We start from the raw sequence: 27287 nt of genomic DNA on the forward strand, positions 1-27287 counted from the left end.
TTAACCCACTGAGCCACCCAGGTGCCCAATAGTAATTTTTTAAAAAGTAAACCAATGATGTGGAAAGATCATTTTGTCTAAAAGGTGAACTCTGTAAGACAAAGACCTAGAGAAAAGTAGGGCACATTTTAACATTATTTCAAATGTGTTTGTAGGGAATCAATTGTGCATAAAACACGACATACATTTTATTATTGTCTATGAGGTTTGCTGAAGTTTCTCTTTCATTCATTTTACTTTTGATAAATCCTGTCACCCTGTAATGAGTCAGAATCATTGTTTTTCAAAATTAAACTCATTTCCTGAACTCTTAAGAGACCATACACCGGAGAATTAGTATAGCTCAATACTGAAGCTCACACCATTGAAAAAGTGGAATTAGTAAAATTTAGTGATTTTGCTATTTACCAACTTATGATAAAAAGTGTACTAAATTTGGGGCACCTGGGTCATGGTCTCAGGGTCCTGGGGTCAACCCCTGCATTGGGCTCTCTGCTTAGCGGGGAGCCTGCTTCCCTCTCTCTCTGCCTGCCTCTGCTTACTTGTAATTTCTCTCTCTCTCTCTGTCAAATAAATAAATAAATAAATAAAATCATTAAAAAAAAAGTGTACTAAATTTGCCTAACATGTATTTGTCTTAAAGAGCTTTTATCTTTATGGAAATTTCAGAATTTATTTATCTAGACTTTTTTTTAACTTCATCAAGTTTACCACCTATTTTTAACTGAATTGTTTTTATTCAGTCATTTAGATGAATGGTGAAATAAACTTTAAGAAGATACTTTTGAATAGGTGTTATATGCATATGGTACAAAAATTCACAATTTACAAAGGGTATTTACAATGAGAAAGTTTTGTTTTGTTTTCTGTTTTTATCCTGAGCCACCTAGGTGCCCTTTCTCAGTGCTTTACTGTCACTAGGCTCTTGGATACCTCTCCAGTGATATTCTAAAAGAGCTTCTCCACTAGGAATGTGAATATGAATCTTGATAAGTTCAGACTGTAATTTAGGGGATCTGGGGTGAGGCTTGAGAGTCTGCATTTCCCAGAAGTTCCCAGCTGAGGCTGATGTTGGCCTAGGACTGCACTCTCAGTGGCAAGATGGAAAAGCACATTTGTTTATATTTGTCTGTGTGTTTGTTTCTTTACTGGACTGAGAAGAGCAAGATATTCTCATGGACAGATACAGCTTATGGCTTTCTACTACTAGAAAGCACTACTAGTGCTTTAGCACTAGACTTCTAGCTTTGAGATTTGCTTTGTGACAGTGTTCCTCTTGTTTTTGTCTGTCTGGCATGATAATTCATACAGTTTTTAAAAAAAAATCAGACCATAAATAAATAATGAAAGGTACTAATACGACCTTCTGAAGCATGTTACTAGGTGATGCATAGTTGGCAAGGACCATGAGAATTCCTCTTTGCAAATTTTTCATCTGCTTTTTTTTTTTTTTAAATAAGGTTAGAAAAGTCCCCAATCTAAGCAACCTCCAAATTTGGGTGCCAGGCACACTGAGGATTTCAGCTTGCAACTGGTACCATCAATCTAATAAAGATGCCATCATACTTGGAAATGATACAATTAAGCTGCCTGAAATCAATATAAAGTGCAAAGATGGCTTAAATATTTTAAAGTCAGAGACATTCATATTCTACCCGCCTGAATAAAGTATTCTGTCGAGATGACCGTGATCAATATCATGAGGGGTACTGATGTTGTCTTTCTTGGACCTGTATGTGAATGTTATTCAGAGAGCCTGGGAGCAACTCCTAAATGAAGGTTAAAAGTTCATGTTTGTTTCTTGTTCTCTGTAACAATGGGAGGATTCAAATTTACCCATCTGCTTTGTCTGCAGAATATGCTCATAGAGTACTCACTAGCTCGGGTGAGATTTGGTTTTAAAAGAGAACCAATACCAGAAGCACATTTCAGAAATAGATTTGGACCATCAGAGTCTCTACTTCTGTGTCATGGGCAGAAAGAACTAAGGAATACAGGTTCCTTCTTGACACCAAGTATCACTCACTGACTTTGGTTTGAACAATTCCAGGAGTCTGCCATAGTGAAGAATTTTTAGACTGGATACTGAGATGGTTGTCTTGAAGTATTTGAGGCGTCTGGGACAGATTAATTTGGATCTGCCTAATCCTTTTGATCATGCACTAATCCATGATGTAGAAATGTTGGGGTTTAGAACAAACGGTCAAGAAAGAATTCTTGAGATGTCTTCGGTGCAAAAAGATGGTTTTATTAAAGCTCTGTGGCAGGACACATGGGCAGAAAGAGGGGCCCTGGGGTTGTGATGGGTGACTGGTTATATACTTTCAAGTTGGAATGGGGTTAGGGACAGCACAAACCTTCAAAGTATTTTGGGAACAAGGTTTTCAGGACCCGGAGGGGTCTAGCTATTGTTAGGAAAATATTGTTTTATTACTGCTTAGTGAAAACTCAGCCATGAGACCCTTCAGATGGACCATAAGCTTGGAGAATGATTGCTAACGTATCTTGTTGGGAGGGGTAGGGATAAAGGAAATTTCCAAAGGAAATTCTATATGTTACAGAAGACATACAGGATTCCAGGGATCGGTATAATACAGGCAAATAAAAAAGGCAAAAGATTGCCTTTTGCCCTTAGTAAAGTATTGGCATTGAGGCAGCTGAGCTCCCAGACGTGAGTAAGGGACAGGTGAGTCTAGATAGAGAGAGATAGGTAGGGGGCTATAGGATTAGGTTTACAGAAATCCCCAAAATGCTGAGGTGTAAGGAAACCAGAGATAAGGGAACAAACCAGACCACCATGCCCCAGACGTGTGTGAAAGGGTGTCTTTTTTATGACAGTCACCTATGATGAACAAAGAATAACCAGACCCAAAAAAGAACTAAGCCATTAAAGATGTTATCACCAGTCCTTACTCAAGCCAAGACATCACAAGAATGATAAGCTCTCTGGTCAGTTCTAAATAAAAAACTGTCAGTGATGTCCCAAGTTGGCAACCCTGTCGGGACCCCCCTCTCTCTCAAGAGCTTTTTCTGTATCTTCCTTTAATAAAACTCTATCACTTTATTCACTCCGCTTTGTCTGCGAAATTCATTCTTTGACTGTGAGAAAAGAACCTCGCTCTCCTGCTTCAGAGGAAGGTCACTCTACCTGTTTCAAGGACTTGTCAGTGGGCGGCAGGCAGTAGGAAAATTTAATTCTTTCTTTTGTCTTTGTTTCCCATATTAGTCTACCTTGAGTCCTGAGTCTCAACTGTATGTTCTGTTGAGGTGTGCTAAATGGTATGCACAGAGTCACAGAAAACAAACAGCACACCTTCCTGAAGTTTCAAATGAGTTAAACATTTGGCAGGACCATTTTAAAAACAAATCAAAAACATTCAAACATGAATATACAACACAGTAGAAGACAAAATTTTGATAGATTTTATGAAACATGTTCAAAAACAAAATAGAACTTAGATCAATGCCCCCAGCTCCCTTGGAATACAAATTTATGGCTTCAGCAAGTGGAAGGATATTTTAATGAAAGAGTTTTAGAAGGACTCTGATCTACACTAAAGGGCATGAGGAGATCAGAAACCTAATCTGTTGAATAGCAGCTACAGTTCTTTGCCTCTGGAGTGAGCCTGTGCAAAATATTTTGGAACCAAGAAAGTTCCTGTCATGTTTTTGAAATACTGACTTTCTGAAGGAAATGAGGTGACATAGAAGTTGCTGATAGACACAGGCTGGTTTGGGAGATGTCATCAATGAATTTTTCTTTAAAGCTGACCTTGACATTTTATTTATTTAATTATTTAATTATTTATTTTTTTATTGTTGTGTTGATACATGTCAATGATCTTTTAATAAATGATCTCTGTAGAGAAAACTATTGGTTTGGGCTGTTCACAGAGCAGAAGAGGTAAAAGAATCCATTTTTCTAGAATTAGCTTTAACCTATTTTCTAGAATGACTTTTCTAGAATTAACCATACCTACTGGAAATAGAGAACAAATCACTTCTTTACAGAAGGAATGCAGTATATAGTAAATAGAGAAATGGTTTTAATCCCTAGCTTCACACCTTGGGCTGGAAACTAAACTTCTCCAGTCCTCAATGCTCTCAGGAAAATAGGGACACATGTAAAGATAAAAAGAGTAGTGGTTTGACTTTGCCTTTTCCTTTTTTCTTCTTTATCTTTCCATTTCTTCTACCATTCCCACAGAGCCTGGGAAGTTGACAAGAATAGTACATCTCCATTTGAGTGGAAAATGGTGCAATATTTTGGGAAGTCTGACCAAAGGACCAGGGTCTCTCCTAACCCTGAGATTGCCTCTGATGATCTACACAGGCTTTTTGCTAAAGAAGCATAGAGAAAGAATCAACTGCCTCAAGTGTAAACACATTTAGATCCTACTGTTTACTGGCACTTCAAAACTGAATTTGCACAAAAAGATGACCTAGAAACAAGCAGGGAAAAGCTGTGTGGCATTTAGATGCATATCACATATGTGTAATTGATTCCTTAAAAGGTATGGATAGTGATATATCCATGATGGGTTCATAATCATTATGGCAATGGCTTTGTTTTACATAATTCTAAAGTAAATGTCATGTTGCTTTGGAGATTCCAGGACTGGTATTCAGAAAAGCATATGTTTCCAAGCAGATAGCTGGGTATGAGGAGCTACTCTTTCCCGCACAGAAGGACTATTCATGTAGCTCGCACACTAGGCTTTATGAGGCACTGACTGCCACTAAATTCTCTTTGGAATTGAAATGCAATTACATATCGAGGACAAGTACTAAATATAAACAGAAAGGCCAAATACATGACTTTTTTTTTTTTTTTTTTGCTTTGTTTTTGCAGTATATTTGCAGGAAGAATTAAATACCCCAAACATACTATAATCCTCAATTAAAACACACAGTTCAGGCAGTCTGGTAACTCTAGCTTTTTTCAAAAGCTTATTGTAGCTCAGGAGAGCTGGTCTCTTCTTATGTAAACAATTATAAGGATGTTAAGGAAATTAATAAAAGAGCCAACTCACTAAGAAATATTTAGTAGGAAATACTAAAATATATGTCAAAAAACCAGGGAAAAAATAGGCAGTATGTTGTGTGAGGATATATATATATAAGTGGAAAAACTATATGAATGGGAATGGCTATCACAAAAATTCAAGTTTTGTGTTTCTTCTTTGGGGAAGGAGGGAAATAAAATCTGCATACTGGATGTATGATCTATGGCGGATGTTTATTGATGATGTTAAATATTGTATAATTTTTTAGCTAAGTTGTAGTTCTTAATTTTTAAGAATGGAAAAGGCAAAATAACAATGGAGAAAAGCACAAATTAAGTTGTAAAAATGATAAAAAGTAAAATTTATTGAGCTCAGGTTGATTGAAGTATCTTCATATTATACTTTTTTTTTTTTTTTTTTTTTTGAAGGTAGGGGTTAGCAGGAGAGGGAAAGAGAAAAATCAAAATCCCAAGCAGGCTCCATGCCCAGCTCAGAGCCCCATGCTCTCATGACCCTGAGTTCATGACCTGAGCAGAAATCAAGAGTCTGACACTTAACTGACTGAGCCACGCAGGCACTCCTTCATATTGTACTTTTCAAAAATTTAAATACATGGCATGTGCAAGACACAACTAAAATACATCCATAGAAGGGTTGAAAGTAAAGCAAGATGAGAAAGGGTATAGCAGACAAATACTAATGCAAGAAAATTACTGTAGCCCTTTAAATAATGGGAAAACTGGACCTGAGGACAAAATGCAGTGTAATTTATTCTCATCTCCAATGACTGTTTCTCCACCCTCTGCCTATTCCATCCAGGCATTGGCTTCTGACCTTCCAGGACTTTTGCTAAATCAGCTTCACCTATTTCTTACTCCAAGCTCATCATTTTCAAACTTTAGAACCTTGAATCTCTCAACTCTGGTAGTGCATACTATTTGTGTATCATTGATTTGGTACAAAAGCGTAAGCTGTGTTTTAGTGTTATTGATATTCATGCATTTCTTTAATTAAATTGTAGTAATATAGAGCTAGGGGACTATACCCTCTTCTTCTTCTTCTTCTTCTTTTTTTAAGATTTTATTTATGGGGCAGCTGGGTGGCTCAGTTTATTTGACAGAGAGAGATCACAAGTAGGCAGAGGTAGGCAGAGAGAGGGGGAAGCAGACTCACTGCTGAGCAGAGAGCCTGAAGCAGGACTCGATCCTAGGACCTTGAGATCATGACCCGAGCTGAAGGCAGCCGCTTAACCCACTGAGCAACCCAGGTGCCCCCATTCTTCATCTTTTAACACCCATTCTTACCTCACCCTAGGACCTGCCATATGGTAGAATCAAGTTACCTGGCATATAGTAGAATGTCAATAAACATGTCAGGAGTCGACTGAAAAATGGTTTCTGAAAATGCATTAAAAGCTCCTTCAGGATGTTTGAGTACTTTGCCTGTGTGATGTATTTGCATTTTCTAAACAATCTCTCCACCAAAGTTTTAGAATGGGAAGAGGAAGGGAAATTATGGCTAAAGAGGGATCCATGGTTGTGTGAAGTCACTGGATAAAGACCATAACGCAGTAGGAGGATGCCTACATCTGGACCTCCTGGGGAACTCGTGCAGGTGCATTACTGATCTTCAAGGGCAGAAACTGCATGAAAAACTTTTTGTTTTTACACCTGCAACAAAGTCCAACATGTAGTCCACAGTTAATAAATCCTGCAAAGTGTGGCAGAATTAAATATTAGTCTTGGATAATTTAATTCATTCCCATGGCTTCAAAATAGGCTATCAAAGGCTTCCCAATGTAGAGCTTTAGCTGTGGCTTTTCTCCACAGGGAGAAGGGTGACTGGGAGGGTAGACCAGCCAGCCCAGCTAAGGCAGGATATAGATGGGAGCACTAGAACTGGCATTCTGGGCTCAGGGGCTGGTTGGAGCAAAGCTGGATCGAGTGGATTTGGTTCAGTCAGCTGATAGACGACTATGGAAATGTGAAACAGATATTTTAAAAATGGATGAGGAAGCCCACAGAAGAGATTGCAGTGCTTGACCTACTGGCCATTGGAAAGTATCTAGAATTCCTCCTTTCTCATGGCATGTAAGACAGGCTGTCTACTGCAAACTTTTTTTTTTTTTTTAAATACTGTTTCTTTGAATAGGCAATATATAAAGCATTTAGTATAACATTCAAAGGGTATAGTAGGTGTATGGTAAAAATAAGTGTGCCTACCACTTTGCCTAAAGTCACTCTCTCTAAAGATAGCTACAGTTGTCAAGTTATTCCACTTATTTTTAAGTACACACAAGTATTTCATATTTGGATACACATATATATGTTCATATGTGTTTATATATTTTCAGACAAATAGTTCATCTAATAACATATTATATTGAATCTTGATTTTTTTCATTTAACAACCACAGTTCTTTCCATTTTTACTTGTGTTATTTTAAAAATCCCAGCCTCTAATATTATCTGAAACAGTGTCCAACATTTGTTTTATGAGAGAATGAATGAATTATTTAATAATAGTCCCTAATTCATTCTGAACCTAAAGTCACCTATGAACAGGTTTTTATAAAGGCCTTGTCTGACAGCCCATCTCCAATATGCATCTTTTTGCTTGTAAATATCATACCCAAGCCTCAAAATTAGTATGAAAAGAAATTCACCCAGCAGGAAGCTTCCCTGAATATTGCCTCTCACGCTCCAGGAGTTCTTTCCAAGCACGTAATACTCTGCTATTTTTGATTGTCCTCTGATTCTTACTTGTTAACATAATAACCTCTGATTCTTACTTGTTAACATAATAATCATAACGTTTGGCTGGCTCAGTCAGTTAGGCATCTGCCTCTGGCTCAGGTCATCAACCCAGAGTCCTGGGATCAAGTCCTGTGTCTGGCTCCCTACTCATCAGGTTCCCTCTATCTCCTTCTTCTCACTCTTGTTCTCTCTCACTATCTGTCTCTCTCTCTTAAACAAACAAATAAATAAACAAATAAAATCTTTAAAAAAAATCCATAAAGGTGTGACTAACACTCAACAATTTTTATTGAATACTTATTTGTATCAGAGACTTCACTAAGTACCTTATGTACATTTCCCAATAATTCCAGCAACATACCTTTCTCTCCCTTAATGGGCAAATTCCAAGCTGTGGTCCTCTGTTACTTCTAGGGTCCCTATATGACCTCAGCTGCCATAGCAATAAAACCCTCTTCTCCTACCCTTTATTACCTTTCTTTCCTTCCCTTTCTCAATTCCCCACTTGCTTCCTTCCTGAAGTTATCTGCCCAGTCAATGTCTTACACTTGAATCTCCGTCCAGGGTCTGCCTTTAGTGAAACCAAACCTAAGGAAACAGGAGATTAGTGTGTGAGTAACTTGTTCAAGTTTATGTATACATCAAGTGGCAGATTCAAGGTTTGAACCTGAAGCCAAGCCCAAAAGTGTCCTACCTGGACTGCCAGCTGGGGAATAAGTGCCTCAAAGCAGACCAGTGAATACTGTATTCCTTCTGTAGTGTGTTTCAAAATGCAAGCCAAAGTCAGAGCTTACTACACACTTTCGCTGCTCCGTGTTTTGGAGTGTCTTCCCACCCTAGCACATCAGGATATGCACTGTTAGCTAAGTACACAAGCTCATAATTTGTTACTGAAACTGATGGAAAAGAAAGAGTTCCTCACACTCGTGTGGTGGCTGAGTGTCTCCTTGTCATTTTACAGATAGCAACTTCATCCTTGCGAATGCCCAGGTGGCTAAGGGGTTCCCCATAGTCTACTGTTCTGATGGCTTCTGTGAGCTCGCTGGATTCGCCCGGACCGAAGTCATGCAGAAGAGTTGCAGCTGCAAATTCTTATTTGGAGTTGAAACCAATGAACAGCTGATGCTTCAAATAGAAAAGTCACTGGAGGAGAAAACGGAATTCAAAGGAGAAATTATGTTCTACAAGAAGAATGGTGAGTGGCTTTCTTAGACGGATGCTTCTCGGGCAGTTGTGAAGGGTCACCTTCTTTCAACTCAATAATGAATCCATCACTCCCATTAGGCTTAGTGGCATTTCACTTAAATATACAGACTGTTACTGAAGTTCCGCAAGTGACACAGGCAATAGCCTGGTTTCAGCCATTAGCTGCATAAACTGCTTGAAAGTTTAGCATTAGAATTCTAACTGTTCAGTGTTAATATATTAACTGAGTGAATGTATGTTAAAATAAGTTGTGTTACAATGTTACTAGGTCTTTCTTAAAATGCACATTAGATATGATAGTTGTTAATGTATTATTAATAGATGATCTTATCCAGGATATTCTCCAACTGTATGCCTTTAAGAACCACATCTCAACCTCAGTCATTAAGGCAGAGGCTCAGGTGTTCATGGGCAGAGAAGGAAATTAATTTAAAGGGCAACAGCATAGGCATTTTCTCTTCCAGTTCCCTGGCCACAGAGCCTTTCTCACTACTTTTTTAAAGACAAAAATAAGAGACACACGGTGTAACTCAGGGTGGGAGTAAATTTGCCTGGACTCAAGGCTGCCACTGAGGAAATACGAAGTGTTTTCTTGTGGCTGCAGTTTTGTGACACTTTTCTAAATGAAAGAAGATGTAGGGATGGGTTTGGAATCTGCAGTACTGGGATTCTATGTAGGAATTGGTTTCATTATCTCATGGGCCCTGGTGGTTGGGATGAATCCAAGAGGCATTATATTGGGGAACCACTAAATCAAAATTAGAACAGATTGTCACTTTCAGTTTTTAAAATTCTATCTCTTTCTCTAATAGTTTTTCTAAAATAACATTGCTTCCTGAGATTTATCTGTGCTCATGGCTGCCAAGCTAGAGAACAGACTTCCCAACCTATTTTGCAGTTGGGTTGCACCTGTGACAAAGTTTTGTCTCATTTGCCAATGATATGCAAGAGAATGACTTATATAACTCTTAGGAAAAATCCCCCCAAAATACAGTTGTTTGCCCTGTAATTTCTCTTCCTTTCCCATTATGTTATGGACTGAATTGTATATCCTCAAAATTCACATTAGAAGCTCTAACACACACTGTGACTATATTCAGAGAGAGGGTCTTTAAAGAGGTAATTAGGGTTAAATGAGATCATAAAGGTGGGACCCCCATCCAATATGACTAGTGTCCTCATAAAAAGAAGAGATACCGACGATATGGGCATACAGAGGAAAGGTTATGTCAAGACACAGTGAGAAGGCAGCTGTCCACAGGCCAAGGAGAGAGGCCTCAAGAAATAAACAACCCTATCAGTATCCTGACCTCCATATTCAGCCTCCAGAATTGTGAGAAAATAAATTTCTGTGGCTACACCCCATCTGTGGTGTTCCATTAGGGCAGCCCTAGCAAAGCAGTACATGTGGGTCGGAATGTTCAGGTGAAGCCACAAAGGCAGCTTCAACCATTTGTCAAGGGTGACACCATAGAGGAGTGCAGAGCAATAATATAGAAGGAGCCTGGGTCTTGTTACAGATCCATCCTCCCCACCCCAGACAAAAGCAAGTACATTCTCATCTTGTTGGAATAATTTCATTTTGGGGTCTTTTTGTCACGACATCCAAGTTGTGTTCTAACTCAGGTTTTCTCAACTTTGGCGCTATTGACATTGTGGGTTGGTAATTATTTGTTTTGGGGAGGCTCTCTGAATGTTGCAGATGATTATAGCACTTCAGGCCTCTGTTTTTGCTCTCAGTACTTAGTTTTGGGGTCACTGTCAGGAAGAGGAATAGGGGCCTGAACATGGGAACTGCATCTTCTTTTATAACTTATTTGTCTTTGGAGGACAGTCTTTGACCATGTAAATTTTGGATACACGGTAGTCATGAACTAATGGAGAGGAGCATTCTGGGAAGGACGGAATATCCAAGGCTTTCACATTAGAAACATAGTTCAGACCATTGTGTCCTTCCCAGTGTCAATAGATAAGGCCTTTGTGGCAAATATGATAAAATAAAAGGACTTCAGCTTTGTGTAATTATACCACAGTCACTGAAGAGTGCCTGAAATAGAAGAAAATGGGAGATGCCGCAGAGAATGCAGACTGGTTGGGAGTGATAAAACCAATATCAGTGGAACAAAGTGAAAAGGGATGTCCTTTGTCTAAATTATCTGCTGACTGCAGACTTGTGTTCTCAAACAGGCACCTTGTACAGGTGATTCCAAATCCATCCAAGTGTCTTCCTTTTTAAGCCACCTCCAGATATCCAAATGTGGCAACACTGAGAAAGGTTTAGGCCAAGGAAGTGAATCTAGATGGGAAGCCCAAAGGATGGAGACTTTAGAGGCCAGAAAAGTAGAAAATATGGAGCACATTGTGGGAGTCAACACCCAAAAGAATTTCCTGAGCCTAGGGTTTTATAAGATGTTTGTAGCCTTTTAGACCTCTTTGGGTGGAAATCATTAAAGGCACCAGTCCCCTCTTAACCAATCAATATGGATATTTGCCTGACATTTTGAGCCAATAAATTGATCCAGTTATAAGTGATTGAAAACTGCTGCCTCTTTTATGATAATCAGGCTGTATTTTAGCTATTTTTATATCTCTCTCCACATACAACAGTGAACCTTTGATGGCACAACTTATGCCTTACTTGCGTCCACATGTCTAGTGTGTAGAGCTTGAGTTCAGAGCAGTGTCCAACAAACATTAGTTTCACAGTAAGTGCTTGCTGATTGGAATTGAAATTGATCATCTGAGGGACCTATGGATACTTCAAAGGATGTCTGGATTTCTGATTATTTTTAATAATAAACATATGCCCTCAAGGGTCCTCCCTTGATAGAAGGAAGAAAATGCCTTTACTTTAGAAAAGAGGTGCTTGTTCCTATTCTTTCTAGATACATTTTGACCATTTGCCATTGAGCTTCTTTGCCCACCAGCACCTCAATGCTTGTCTTGTTCTCCTGACCTCATGGGAAAAGGCTGCTCTTTCTCTTCCTGCTCTGGCCTGTAATTCTGATATCCAGACCCGAGGCTGGTGATGTGCAGCAGAACACTCTAAATGTTCAGGGCATCTATTGGGACTTGACACACTGCTATCAGGATGGCAAATATGGCTATTCGCTAAATTCAGAGGAAAATCAAAGGAGGAAATTCTCACTGGCAGAACCCCAACTCCTAGTCATGTTTTCAGTCTATAAGTCTCCCTCCTTTTTCTCTCTACCCCACCCTAAAGACAGCCCCTTCCTTCATACTTCACAGGCTGAACACCCCTATCCTCTTCAGGAAAACTTTATTGTCTACCCACTAGATTTGTCCACCCTGGAGGGTCTGTTTTCCTCTTTTGACTAGGGAAAAGGGTGGGACATAGCATTCTCCAGAAGAATTCATGCCCCAATGCAGAGTAATTCAGCCAAAATTAAAATAAAACCATAAAGGGATTTGGAAGAATAGGTCACATCTGATCCCTTTTCTTACCTCTGCTCTAACATTATGCGTCCTTCTCTCTGAGTTATTGTGATTTCTTCTAGATAATTAAGAGAAAACAGACATATATAGATCTATATGTAGATACACACACAGCCCTTCTAAAATATAGTTATTAAAGAGAGTATAATCTTTTAAAAAGTCAATAATGATGACAACTATAAAAATAATAATGACTAACACTTAAGCAATATTTACTGTGTACTAAGCACTTTCTCACATATTTAACTCTTATTTATATTAGTCCATTTAACCCTGGAACAATTTTTTTTTAATTTTTTAATTCAAATTTTAATTTTAACTTAAATAAACAATGCAATATTGGTTTTATTTATTTGTTTATTTATTTGAGAGAGAGAGAAAGAGAGAGCAAGAGCATGGGGGAGAGGCAGAGGGAGAAGCAGACTCCCTGTTCAGCCAGGAGCCTGAAATGGGGCTGGATCACAGGACATGGAGTTTGTGACCTGTGCCAAAGGCAGACTCTTAATCATCTGAGCCACCCAGGTGCCCCTGCAATATTGGTTTCTGGAGTAGAATTCAGTGATTCATCATTTACATACAACATCCAGCACTCATCACATCAAGTGACTTCTTTATTTTTTTCTCTTTAATGATTTAATTAATTTACTTGAGATAGAAAAAGCAAGCAGGAGGAGGAGCAGAGGGAGAGGGACAATCTTTTCTTGGTTTCCTGAAGCTTGTTCTCTGAGCCATCTCAGAAAGAGCTCCTAAGAACGGTTTTCTCTGAGTTCTTGCTTTTTATTTTATTTTATTTTTTTTTTTTAAAGATTTTATTTATTTATTTGACAGAGAGAGATCACAAGTAGGCAGAGAGGCAGGCAGAGAGAGGAGGAAGCAGGCTCCCTGCTGAGCAGAGAGCCCGATGCGGGGCTCGATCCCAGGACCCTGAGATCATGACCTGAGCTGAAGGCAGCGGCTTAACCCACTGAGCCACCCAGGCGCCCGAGTTCTTGCTTTTTAGTAACAGTGTGCCTTTGGTCTTTAGACTTGTAGATCAATTTGCTGAAAATTAAACTTTTGGTCCATATTTTCTTCATTTAACTGACTCAGTGATATTATTCCCTTGTGTACTGGCATAGAGCATTATTTTACCTTAAAAGTGTTGCTATTTAAGTATCTTGGTGTTTTGTCCAGAATGTTCAATGGATTTAAGTTATTTTATTTTGTTTTATTTTTATTGATTTTTTAAAATTTTAAACCAATATTTTTAGTGGAGTATATTTTGACATAGGCCATGGGCACACCTTTTTGTAAAGGGCCAGATAGTAAATACTGTATGTATTGCAGACCATACAGTCTAAGTCTCATGTACTCCTCTCTGTCATTGTAGTATGAAGCAACCCTAGAAAGTATGTAAATGAGTAGGTGGGCCATCTCCCAATACATCTGTATTCACAAAAATAGAAAATGGGTTAGATTTAGCTTTCACACATGTCGTATTCTGTCTTCCAGACTCTAGGTTTTTGGCTAAGTTTTTTAATGGTAGAAAGTTATATCCTCCATCATGGAGACCACCGTGATTAGCTGATGAGCCCCAACCTATATATATGTTAATCTTAGCATATCCTCTCTACAGAAATCTTATCTTTCAAGACCATTTTCTTTTTCTTTTAATTTATTTTTTATTTCTAAAAATTTTAATTCCAGTATAGTTAACATAGTGTTATATTTGTCTCAGATGTATAATATAATGATCCAACAATTCCATTTATCACCCAGTGCTCAGTATAAGTACACTCCTTAATCCCCATCACTTATTTCATCCGTCTCCCCATCCACCTCTCCTCTGGTAACCATTAGTTTGTTCTCTATGGTTAAGAATCTCTTTCTTTTTTATTTATTTATTTATTTATTTATTTGACAGAGAGAGATCACAAGTAGGCAGAGAGGCAGGCAGAGAGAGAGGAGGAAGCAGAGAGCCCGATGTGGGACTCGATCTCAGCACCCTGAGATCATGACCTGAGCGGAAGGCAGCGGCTTAACCCACTGAGCCACCCAGGCGCCCCAAGAATCTCTTTCTTGAAGGCACTGGGTGGCTCAGTGGATTAAAGCCTCTGCCTTCGGCTTGGGTCATGATCTCAGGGTCCTGGGATCGAGCTCCATATCGGGCTCTCTGCTTGGCGGGAAGCTTGCTTCCTCCTCTCTCTCTCTCTCTGCCTGCCTCTCTGCCTATTGGTGACCTCTGTCTGTAAATACATAAAATCTTTAAAAAAAAAAAAAAGAATCTCTTTCTTGGTTTGGTTTGTCCCTCTCTCTCTCTCTCTCTTTTTCCTTTGTTTTGTTTCTTGAATTCCACATATAAGTGAAATTATATGGTATTTGTCTTTCTCTGACCAACTTCTTTTCCTTGGCATTATGCTTTCTAGATCCACCCATGTTGTTGCAAATGGCAAGATTTTATTTGTTCTTTTTAATGGTAGAATAATATTCCATTGTATCAAGCCCATTTTCATATTAAATAGATCCCAGGAAGAAGAGTGCTGGAGGAAAACAAAAACATAAAAAGAAAATTAAAATGGCATAGTTGGTTTTACAAATATAATATCCTGATGTCTCAGTTTGCTAGGACTGTCACAACAGAGTACCACAAACCAGCGGCTTAGCCAACAGAAATTTATTCTTTCATCATTCTGGAGGCTGGAAATCCACCATCAAAGGGTCAGTTGAGTTAGTTTTTCTGAGAGCTATGGGGAAGAATTTGTGCCATGCCTCTGCCCTAGCTTCTAGAGGTTTGCTGGCAATCTTCAGTGTTCCTTAGCTTGTAGAAGCATCATCCCAATCTCTACTTTCATCCTCACATAGTATTTTCCCTGTGTGAGTGGCTATGTCAAGATTTCCCCATTTATATAAGGACTTCTGTCATAGTTGATTAGCACTCACCTTAATGACCTCACTTGAACTTGATTACTCCTGTATTGACTCTCTCCAAATAAGGTCACATTCTGAGGTAGTAGAGGTTAGGATTCTACCCTATCTTTTTGACAAACAAAAGTAAACCTGAAACACCTGGTTACAGTCACATTAAATATACTACAATTTAAGTGACTTGCCCCAAATTGTAAACTAGTAAACAAAGAAACCAAGCTACAGAAACATCCTCTAACTTCAAGGTTTTTGCCCTGAAGCCACTGACTCTGTGGAAGTAGGGATGGGACCACTTTCTAGGGGCATTTTGCAAATCTCTGGGGATGTTTGACTCAATAATTGGGGTGGGGGACTGCTTTTGCCATTTAGTGGGAAGGAGTCAGGGATGCTAAATGTACTATAATGTATGGATTGGTCTGATAATTGAAGAACTGTCCAGGGTCTAACATGGATTTCTTTCTTTTAAAATTGTTTTTAAAATTTTATTGAGGTATAATTTGTATGCCAAAAATTACACATATTTAATATATAAGACGATGAGTTTGGACATATACCTATGATATCAATTTTAGTATATGTGCTGCCGAAGTGAGCACATATACCTATGATACCAGAGCACAATCAAGATTCTAAATGTGTCCATCACCTCCAAAAATTTCCTTGTTTTCTTTTGTGGCTGGTTTATTTGTGGGAAGAACACTTTACATGAGATCTCTCCTCTTTATACAAAGTGCTAAATCGGTCACTGAAGGACAAATACTGCATGATTCTACTTACATGAGGTATCTAAAATAGTTAAACTCATAGAAGCAGGAAATAAATTGTTGAGGGGAGGAGGAAAAAGGGGGTGGGGATACAGTTTCAGTCTTGCAAGATGAGTAAGTCAGCAGAGAACCACTGTATGACACAGTACCCAAAGTTAGCAAGACACTACCATGCACTCTATGACTTTCTAATGCCCTGTCAGGTTTTCCAGGAAGTAAAACACTGGTTTCTAATTATCTGAACTTAGAACTTAACACACAGTGTTTTGGGCAAGGCTTTCATTTCCCACTGAATTTCCAAGAAGAAAACCATAGTGTAGCAAGGAATGATTAAACTTTATCTTGTTCCAAATTTCACCCATTTCAGAAACCTCTTGTCACTGACTCACAGTACTTGTGGATGCTGTGCATCTGCTGGGCTCTGCACGAAGAGCTCTTGCATTCTGGGGATGCATATTAGTTTATCAGAGATGACCTCACTTTCATTTTATGTTAGATTACTGTTAATAATATATAATGCTGCTTTTCTGAAAATAGTCTGTATAATCATATTATGATTTTTTTCAGTTCTAAATAGAAAACAGGGAAATACAAGTATTTGTCACAAAAGGAATCTCGAATCTGATAGCATTTAGTTTTTTTGTTTTTTTTTTTTTAAGATTTTATTTATTTATTTGACAGAGAGAGACACAGCGGGAGGGGGAACACAAGCAGGGCGAGTGGGAGAGGGAGAAGCAGGCTTCCCACCTAGCAGGGAGCCTGGTAAGAGATCAGATTCCAAGACCCTGGGATGGTGACCTGAGCCCAAGGCAGACACCTAACAACTGAGCCACCCACGCACCCTTGATAGCAGTTTAGATAACTCTTTTCATTCACAGGGTCACTCATTCCTAAGTTACCTACAAGATTGGCCATTATTTCTGCGTATTTTCTGAACTATTGCTTCATGTTTTTCAGTTGACTCTTTTTTCACATTCGGATTGTAAGCAAAAGAAAACTAAATCACTACTCTAAATGGAAAACTGGGATCACTAGCCTCAAAAAGAAGGTAACCATAAATAAATACAATGAGGGGTGCCTCATGGCTCAGTCAGTTAAGTGTCCACCTCTTGTTTTGGGCTCAGGTCATGATCTCAGGGTTATGAGATCAAGCCTGGTTTCAGGCTCTGTGCTCAGTAGGGAATCTGCTTGACTTTCTTTCTCCCTCTTCCTCTGCCCCGTGCCTCAACGCTCTCTCGTGCACATGTACCTGTGCTCTCTCTCAAAGAAATACATCTTAAGAAAAAAAAATGCAATGAAAACATTGTAATTTCACTTTGTGAAATTAAAAAAAAATATATCACGAAATCTTAGTAATAATCAATCTAATATATTATAGTGTTTCAACCAGCACATATGTTATTTTATTTAATTTTCCCAGTAAGAAATCAGGTAAAATTGAATTGTCTCACACTTATAGATAAGGAAACTGTAATGCTGAAAAACTTTTGAACACTCAAGTGTGTGTTATGTGATAGATAGTCCTCAACTTGTCGAAACTTGGAAAAGTGCCTAGAAATATCAATGCATTTTTTCTTTTTTTCTTCTTAAATATATTTAGATTTTCAACTTTCTGTGGTATTGGACTTTATGTATTTGTGACAACAAAAACAATTTATTTACAATTTACTATCTGTTTAGGGTAGGTGCCGGGAGGAGGAGGATCCTTTGTTGACTCAGCTGCTAGATCTACATTCATTACACATCAGAAGCTGAAAAACTAAATTGCTCAGAAAATAAAAAGTAGTATGTGTTGGGGGGTGAGTAGGGAGAAAGCTGGAACATTGAAGCCGAGGAGGCTTCTCTTTGGTGACCAAGGGTGGAAGAAGAGAAGGGGAGGTAGGAGATGATCAGAAGAGAAGGTGAGAGAAAGAGTGAGAGAAATGGGGAGACACTGGTGGTGTCTTGTTCATTTTCCTCCAAATGTTTACAGGGAGGCTAGAGGTACTAGCTGCTATTTCACTTTCAATGTACATTAAAGCTAATAGACATTAGAATGTAAGATATTTATATGAACTACCAAAAATAATCTGTGTTCTACTAGGAGTATGCATACCGCCAGTTGGGTAACACATTGTTTTTACTCTGGTACACACGGAAACTTTCTGAATCAGACATAACGCACATTCAGTCTTAGGAGGTCAGTTCATGATCAGGGAGGAGAATTCCTCCTGAACTTCCTCTTTTTTTTCTTTTCTTTTTTTTTTTTTTTTTTACAATGAGCTACTCATAGCAGATAATTATAGTAAGGAACACTTTCCTTCTAACACTAAGTTTATATGTAAGATATTCTTAGTGCGTTCTGTTACACTGTTTTTCAAATGACTGTGCAGATGATTTTTAGAATATTTAATTAGGCCCTCCAGGTATTTAAGAAATGGAGCTCTATATAGGAAAAGAGACAAAGCCTTGGGGTTGGAGAATGTCAAATGATTCTCAAAATTAACATTTTAAATGTGCCGCATAGTTCCCTCCCTATTACTGTTAAGAGATGGGCTTGTAGCATTGCAAATAGAATGGTTTCATGTAAGATCCCAATTTCAGAGCAAGGGGTGTCATGCCCATCCTTGTAATAAATGAACAACAAGAAAATGCACTTTAACGGAAACTGTACTATCTAAAGGATTGTCTTCTGTGGCTGTGGGGTTTCCCAGCATGGGCGTCACTCACAGTCACTTTAGCTTTCCACCACATCGAGAGAACAATGAGGCAAGCCAGCTGGCTGGGAACCAATTTCAACAAGAGTTAGAGAACAGGGTTTGAGATTACAGAAAATAAAAGAAATTTTATCATGAGGTTGAGGGAGTCCTGGGGTGGTAGGAGAGGTAATTCTGAGGGAAGCAAGATCATTTTCCCTCCTAGCCTTACCCTGGACTCAGACCAGAGTCCTCGAGAAACAAAGCACAAAGGCAAGTGTCATCCTTTGATGGGATCTCCTCTGACTGTTGAGACTGTCAAAGCCACAGGCATTAGCCTGGCTTGGGGTGGTCCTTTGGCAGCAACTGAAGGTTTCTCAGTGATCCTGGAGGACAGAGCTTAGAGTTTGCAGAGTTTAGAGTCTTGCATTCTTGAAAGTCAAGAGGACTAGATTGTTTGAGACACTCCTAGATTTTAGAAGTATTTGTGAAGAGCCCATTGGGGACTCATGCTTCCTGAAAAGCTAGTGAAGGTAGGAGCCTGGAAGCTTTGTTCCTGGGAAATGACACAAGCATGTTCTTACCCGTAGGCATGTGGAGTCAGGGAGGCAGAGTACAGTTTATCTCGTGTCCCAGTTAACTATTGATGTGCCATAGCTACCTCAGAATTGAGCGGCTTAAAACAGTGGCTGTTATAGCTTATAGTATTGTGGGTCAGGAACCCAGGCTGGACTTGGCAGAATGATTCTTCTTCCTTTTTGCAGCTGGTTGTTAGGTGGTGTTCAGATGGGAGATGATTGCATGTTTGGACTGGAGGACTTTGGATGATTTCACTCGCTTGTCTAGCATCTTAGAAGTCTGGGATCCATTGGGACAGTGGACTAAAGTGCCTACACAGAGCCTCTCGTGGAGGCCTCCAGGAGTCTAGTGTTCCATTGACCAGACGGAGACTGGAGACATTTTGTGACACTGTTTAGGATGTCACTTGCATAAATTCTTTCATACTGTATTGGGATTATGGTTGGAGCAGCTGCAAGGCTACCCACATTCATGAAAAGGGGACCTAGTTCCCAATCCCCCCACTCTTTTTTTTTTTTTTGACGATTTTATTTATTTATTTGAGGGAGAGAAAGAGAGACAGCATGAGAGGGGTGAGGGTCAGAGGGAGAAACCAACTCCCTGCTGAGCAGGAGCCCAATGTGGGACTTGATCCTGGTACTCCAGGATCATGACCTGAGCTGAAGGCAGTCGCTTAACCGACTGAGCCACCCAGGCACCCCCCTCCCCTTTTTAAAAAGATTTTATTTATTTATTTGACAGACAGTAGGAGAGGGAACACAAGCTGGGGGGTGGAGGGGTGAGAGAAGGAGAAGCTCAGGTTTCCTGCAGAGCAGGAAGCCCATGCGGGACTCCATCCCAGGACCCTTTTTTTTAAAGATTTTTTTTGCTCCCAGCTCTTATACAGGAGTGACCACAAATGGGCAGCCATGTTTTACAAACTTCACATCTAGATTTGTTGAAACGCATTTGGTGAAGGAAACAGAGCAAAAGTAGCAAGAGGCAAGAGGACATTTAATTCTCATGCTTTTGAAATTTACAGTTTTCCTAAATATCTGGAGGGCCACAACGAGGGACCACGCTTCCCACAACTAAGTGTATTAGAGAACAGTGGGTCAGGTTGCTGCTGCTTGCTTTCGGCTGCTTTCCAGTCCGATTCCTCTGAGGTTTTACTTCGGACTTCGCATGCCCCAAAATAGCATTTTATGATGCTTTTATGATTCCATGATGATTCTCCAAAATGTCTGTTCAGTCTTGATAGAAGATGAGTCGCTTCTATTTCTCTCCTGTGCCTTTTGCATTCAGGAAGGAAGGGTCAGAAATGCAGCTCCAGTAAACAGCCTTATGGCGCTGGGAGCGGGAAGGTGAAGGGCTCTGAGAGGCGGCAGTGCATGTGCAGCCTTGGTCGGGCCGCGGCCTGGCAGTTCAGCTTTCCACGCACATGTAATGCAGGCTTCGTCCTTGGAACCGTAGGTAGGCTTCTCGGGCTGTTTCTCATGCATCTGGACAAGCTACTGTAAGAGAAAGCGTGCTCTTTGTGTGTGCCCACAGTGAGGGTTGCATTGTTGAGTTTCAGGTCAATTCTCATACGGACGTGTTCATGCCGGCTATCCGGCAGGGCGGTCAGAACTAGGTGAGATGGACCTATGGATCAGACCTCAGTGCATTTGTCGGAACCGCCTAGTGCTGCCTGTCATGTGGAGACTGAAAGGTCCCTGCGTGCCTTCCCTTCTTCACAGGTAGCCTCCCTGACTCCATGCAGACGACTTCACAAGGCAGTAACACCCGGTCCTTCCTGCGTGTCCGCTGCCAGCCAAGCTCTGTGCTCTGCCCTTTGCCCATGCTGTGACTCCAGTTACTCCTGGCATCAGTCCTTGGAGGCCAATCATTTAATATCCCACTTCACAGTTAAGAAACTCACAGAGAAACGAAGTGGACTTCTGACGGTTGCACTCTCAGACACTAGGTCATGCTCAAGGGCATGGCAAACCTCAGCGTTGGGCTAGGGACCCCATGACTCTGCCTCACCGGCCCCTGTCTGATGGGGGAGAGTGGCTGCCTAGGTGCTGTCCCTAAGTCTCTGGGAAGACCTGGCAAACTGTCAAGGAAGGAACCTATTAAGTGACTCATTTTTGTACCTGTGGCTAGTCATGATTTCATCTTCATGAGCCGGAAATGAAGTGTAACCGCAAACAATGCTTGAGAATCTTTGGAGTGAAACAAGTTCCCTTTGAAATAAGAAAAGTTTTAAAGGTTCTCTCTCTGTGGTGAGAAGTAGGTATTGGAGGATCAAGCTCTGGCAAGGAAGGATCTTCCCACTATGTTTACTGTGCCCAGGCCAAAGATCTGCTCCGAATAGCTAGTAAAACCAGAGCAATATTGAGAATCGGAAAGGCTTGGGGTAGAATCTTCGCCATATACTAAGTATGTGCACCAGCTAAGTGAGTTGGCTTGTCTAAGCCTCTCCTTGACCTTCTCTGAATCAGAGACAGGCACCCTCAGAGAAGTCTGCTGGAGGACCAAATGAAATAACTCTTGCTCAGCACCCATTATTAAGAAAAGCTACATAATTTTGTAGAGTCCATTGAAAAGTGAAAATATAGACACACCCCTGCCCGGCCACAGCTCACCTTTAAAAATATCTACTAAAAATTTCAAGATAGCGATAGTGGATCATTTAATTAAAGCCTGGGGCCCTCCTGAGTGCAGAAGGGTTAAATGAAACTATTGCAACTCAGGCCCTGAATCATGACGGTCTGACTTAAGGCCGTGGCGGGAAGAATGACTTTCTGTAACATGGCAAAGAGTCCATGTGGTTGCTCTAGCGATCTGGGGTTCTGGTACCCACTAGTGTGTAAATTGGGTTAGTGTCACCGAGTAGGGGCTTGTCACTGAGAAATAAAGCATAGGTCTGTTTTTATGCAACTGTAACCAGTCAATATTATATAATTATTCATAGTAAGAGTATAGCATGTCTAGAATAGTGTGATTTTTTTGTGTGTGAGTATTGTAATTCTCCGACAACTCAGGAGATACAGAACCTCTCAGCTAAGACATCCCAGAATCTTTATGGGGTCCCTCTGAAGATGGTCAGATGGCCAGTGAGGTGAGGCAGAACTAGAAACCAGGCCACAGGCCAGGGCTCAGACACTGGATTCAGACATCTAAGTGGGAGTTTCTGTGGGTCTGGTGCTCTGGGAAATGGGAACAGACAGGTTCTTCTTCTGAGGAAAATATGTCAGGGGAGGAAGTGCTGTTTGTTGTAGGGTTATGATGTTCAGAACCCATTTCATAGGCATACAACCAGTGTGACTGCACTCAGGAGGGCCCCAGGCCCCAAATCATCTTCCTACAGTGTACATCTGACCTCACTATGCTCCCGTGACCAAGCCTTCAGTGATTCCTCCTTGTCCTTCTTGATAAATGAAGACTCCTTAGCCTGGTGTGGAAGCCACTCATGAGCTAGTTGTGCTCTACAGTATACCTCTTCAGACTCCTTCAGTTCTGCGCTCCCTTCTCCCCTCTTTCTTTCCTCATCATCCCTACCCAAGCACAGCCTTGCTTCAACTTGATTCATCATTTCATAGTTTTTCAAAAATGCCCTCTGTTCTAACTTCCTTGCCTTTTTCCTTGACCCTTGCCCTGCCCACACCCTCCCACTAGACCAGTGAAATCATCATGGTTCCGTTCAAACCTGTCTCATCTGTCAGGCCTTCACCACCTGGGGCCTTCTGTTTCACATCATGCTTGTTCTTCATAGAAGGCACCATCTTTGGTCCCTCAAAATGTAGACATTGAAACTCAAATCCCAATGTGATCTGTTAGGAAGTGGGGCCTTTGGGGGTGATTAGGTTGTGAGGGTGGAGCCCTTGTGAATGGGGTTGGGGTCTTTATAAGAAGAGGTCAGAGAGCTAGCCTACTGCCTTTCCACGGTGTGCGAACACAATGAGAAGTCAGCAGTCTGTAACCCAACAGAGGACTCTCGCTGCAACCAGACTGTGTCAGCACCCTGATCTCGGACTTCCAGCCTCCAAAGCTGTGAGAAATGAATTCCTTTTGTTCTGAAGCCCGTCTATACAGTACTTTCTTACAGCAGACCAAACTTCCTGATGCATCCTTTGTTGTAACTTTCCCTTTAAATATCCATCTTTGCCAGGAGATTGTGCATGGTTGAAGGTGGCTTTTTTTTTTTTTTTTTTACTGGTGCCATAATAATTAATCATGGTATCTGCCAAGCCTAGAATAGTCATTGGTGGGTAAGAAATGCTCAAATTCTTGCTGACTGAGTAAAAATATTTGTTTTACTCTTTCAAATGAAGCGCTCTATTGCCCCCTATTAAAATAGCTTTGAGACACCATCTGTACACACTCCTGTAAACTCATTTTGCTCCCCTGATTCAGCTTCATGGTACCTCTCCTTCCAAGGAAGTTTTCTTTGGATCTGTGACCTCAACCTTCCCTCTTCTTTCTGTTTCTAGACATTGGTTCTGTTGCTAGGATATTTTTCTTCTTTTTTTCTATTTGGAGAACCTCTTCTCATTCTCTGTCTTGCAGCGATAGAAGGAGTGGCATTCTGGAGTTTTCTGCTGGATTGATAAAGCAGCAGCTATTTGCAAGGGAAGTGACCAGGTAGTCCTGAGGGCATCTTACTCCAGGAATGCAGACTGGGGACTTGTTACTGAATCCCACTGCTTTCAACCCTTTCTATCCCAGTTTCCTTTGAAAGCTTAGGCCGATGCAGGCATGAAGGAGGTAAATGAACAAGGCAGCCAAGAAGTGAGTGTCTCGCTGGAGCAGCTAGCAAGAAAAGGCAGGGAGAAAGCAGCTGGAGAGCCAGCCACCAGAGAATGCAGACAAGGCCAGCAACTTGCACACAACTCAGGGATCCTTGTGCACGGTGTTGGAGACTGTGGAACCCCTCTGAATGTGAAATATTCAGCGAATATTTGCTGTCCCAATAGGCTGTGGCATGTGGCATGTGACTATCCCTCAAAGCTGAAAGAGCTCTCTGAAAAGTAGTCCATTCGTCAGCTGTTAGCAGCTTGGCAAAATGGTCAAATGAATTCACATTTTCAGATGCATATTTGAGAACAGAAATGTAGCAAAAATCATCTTATTTTAGAGAGCACTTTTTCCCATTTCCAGCATTCCTTCCTGAATGGAAGGAATCATGAGCTGCGTATGTGAAGATGTGAGTTCGAGTTCTGGCTTGGTTGCTGACATGCTCTACGTGGCCTTAGCCAAGTCATTCCACCCTCCAATCTCTAAATTTGCCTTTGAGAAGCAAACAGAGATAATATTCTGTATCTTAAAGCTATCAAGGGGATCAGATAAAGAAAGTAAGTGATAGAGAATATAAAGAACCGTGTAATGCTAGCAATAATGATTTTGAGAGTCTAGATTTGTATCTACCAGGCAAAATAGTTCCCATAACTTACGAACCATGTGGTTTGGAGCAGTTTACTTCAACTTCAACTTTTCTCACCTGTAAGATGGCAATAACAGTTAGTGCATCTACTTCTTAGGTTTAAATGAACCCAAAGTGCTTGTAAAGTGCTTTGCGTGGTGCCTGCCCATGGGCACTCAGTAAATGTTAGCCATCAGTCTCACAGCCAGCAGTAATATTATTGTTTTGTAATAATATTTTGTAATTATTGTTTTGTAATAATGTTTTGTAATAATGTTATTTTATAAGAATTCATCTTATAAAAATTAACTTTGTTCTTTGGACACAAATTGTAGAGCCCTGCGATGTTTGGGCCAGGCAATCTGTTTTGTCCAAGGGGTTGTGCAAAAGAAAGTAAGTCACGATCCTTGCTCTCTTGTGCATGCGAGTCTACTGAGAAAGACTCATCCAATAATCATGAACCTTCTAAGTAGTTTCCTGGCAAGTTGCAGGCTGCTATGGGATGGAGTCATAGAGGAATCTGACCAAATTGGGGAATGAGGAAAAATTTATCAAGAAATGGATGTTTGAGTTGAATTTGAGGGTGAGTATAGGTTGACCACATGAAGGAAAGAATAAAAACTTATTCTAGGCAAAGAGCTACATGTGCAAAGTTTCTGGGAAAGACTGCCCCATCTGAGAAAGAGAGAAAAGGCCAGTGGCTGGAGAACAGGCAGCGACTTGTCACATCACACAGGAGTGAGACAGGACTGGCGTCACAGGCTTTATAGAACATGCCCAGGCTGTGGCCAGTTAACCAAAGGCACTCAGGGTTCTGAGCAGGGAAGTCACATGATGAGTATTTAATCTTACAAAGATCATTTTTTCTTTTTGCCTCAGGAGGCAGGTGATCCACATAAGCAATACTTAAGTGGTACTCAAAGTGTGATCTGAAGACTGGAAAGAGGGGCATCACCTGGGACTTGTGAGAAATACTGATTATCAGGCCCCGCCCACACCTTCTGAATCAAATCAGGAAGGGGGGCTCTGCAACCGCTGCCTTCACAAGCCGTCCGGGGGATTCTGTTGCAGACTCAAGTTCAGGCAGCCCCAGTTTAGTCTAGGATATGGCCAGGAAAGATGTCAGAGTGGATTTAAAACCCATTTCAAAGGTTTAGCTGCTGGAATTGACCAGATTGGTGATCTCTTTGGTTTGGGGGTGGGGGGTGATGAGAAAGAAGTGTCAAGAATGACTCTAAAATGTGCATCTGCAATGGAATCCACCTGATCTGGCCTTTTTTACTTTGTTGGGTGGATATGTTTTGAGATGAGAGGGGAGGGAAGGCTGGGGAATAGTTTGCTGCTTTAGTGTGCTTGGTTTTTAGTATTGACTAATCCACAGAGCACTGATGAACAGATCCCCCAAACCATCATTATTAAAAATGACATCAAGTGGAAAAAAAAACTTACACGGCTTGGAGCATCTCTAGGGATGGGCAATATAACCAAGCTATAAACGGAGAAGTGATTTTACCTCTGAGAAGGACAGTGATTTTTCTTGAAGTCTTTACTTACCCAGAATTCTTCAATGCTGAGTCCACTAAATTATCTTTTGAAACATTATGTTCCACTATGAAAATAAATAAATAAATAAATAAATAAAAGCATTGTGTTTCAGAAATTACAGTAGGAGTCAAATAGCAAAAGGAATCTTGTTAACAATGCTACTAAGAAAAGGTATTATTGAAAGGGAGAACATTAAACTTAGAATGTGTCTTGAGGTCTAAAAAAAAATCCCCTTTTGCTTGAAATTGTTTCATTGTGTATAATATCCATAATGATTTAGAAAATTACCTGTTTTTTTCTCTGCATAAAAGAGATCTCCAGAGGGGCACCAGGGTGGGCTCGGTGGATTAAGCCGCTGCCTTCGGCTCAGGTCATGATCTCAGGGTCCTGGGATGGAGCCCCGCATCAGGCTCTCTCCTCAGCAGGGAGCCTGCTTCCCCCTCTCTCTCTGCCTACTTGTGATCTTTCTCTCTCTCTCAAATAAATAATAAAATCTTTCAAAAAAAAATTTAAAAAAAGAGATCTCCAGAGTAGAAGTTTCTCACATATTTGAGCTTCTAGTTGCTTTGGCCTGAGTCTGTAGACTCTTTGACCCATCTCCATTTGACTCTTTTCTCTTCTGATTTGCATGTATTTTGCTTTTGGGATGCAATTCACAAAATTCGTACTCAATGTCAGAATCTCACGTTGCTTCTGTTAATCGAATTGCAAGACATGCCTTGTTAGAGATCCCTCTAAGGTCATTAAGCTTATTTTTAGGTGAAGGATAATTAAGTATATTTTCATTATCAAAAGAGAAAGGAAATGACTACCCTCCATTTAGGAAAAAAAGAATCATCTGGACAATCTTCTTTGAGAATGCACCGCTATGACATTCACAGTCTAGGTTCTACTTGGTTCTTGCACTAACAAATAGTGCTGCTTTTTTTTTTTTAAGACTTTATTTGTCTGACGAACAGAGATCACAAGTAGGCAGAGAGGCAGACAGAGAGAGAGGGGAAGCAGGCTTC

At 40.4% G+C, this 27287-nt stretch overlaps 1 protein-coding gene across 1 annotated transcript in view; it reads left to right on the top strand.

Annotated features, from left to right (window-relative positions):
• The first annotated feature begins 8725 nt into the window (after nt 1–8725).
• Nucleotides 8726–27287, top strand: part of KCNH8 (potassium voltage-gated channel subfamily H member 8) — a 253019-nt gene continuing 234457 nt past the window's right edge. The window contains exon 1 of the mRNA XM_045088951.1: nt 8726–8957. Within this exon, the coding sequence (XP_044944886.1) occupies nt 8828–8957 (130 nt within the window). The 5' untranslated portion in view covers nt 8726–8827. The remainder of the gene's footprint in view (nt 8958–27287) is intronic.

The sequence above is a fragment of the Mustela putorius genome, unplaced genomic scaffold (genome assembly GCF_011764305.1).
Source record: "Mustela putorius furo isolate JIRA1106 unplaced genomic scaffold, ASM1176430v1.1 tig00003834_pilon_pilon_pilon, whole genome shotgun sequence".
Taxonomy (NCBI): Eukaryota; Metazoa; Chordata; class Mammalia; order Carnivora; family Mustelidae; genus Mustela; species Mustela putorius.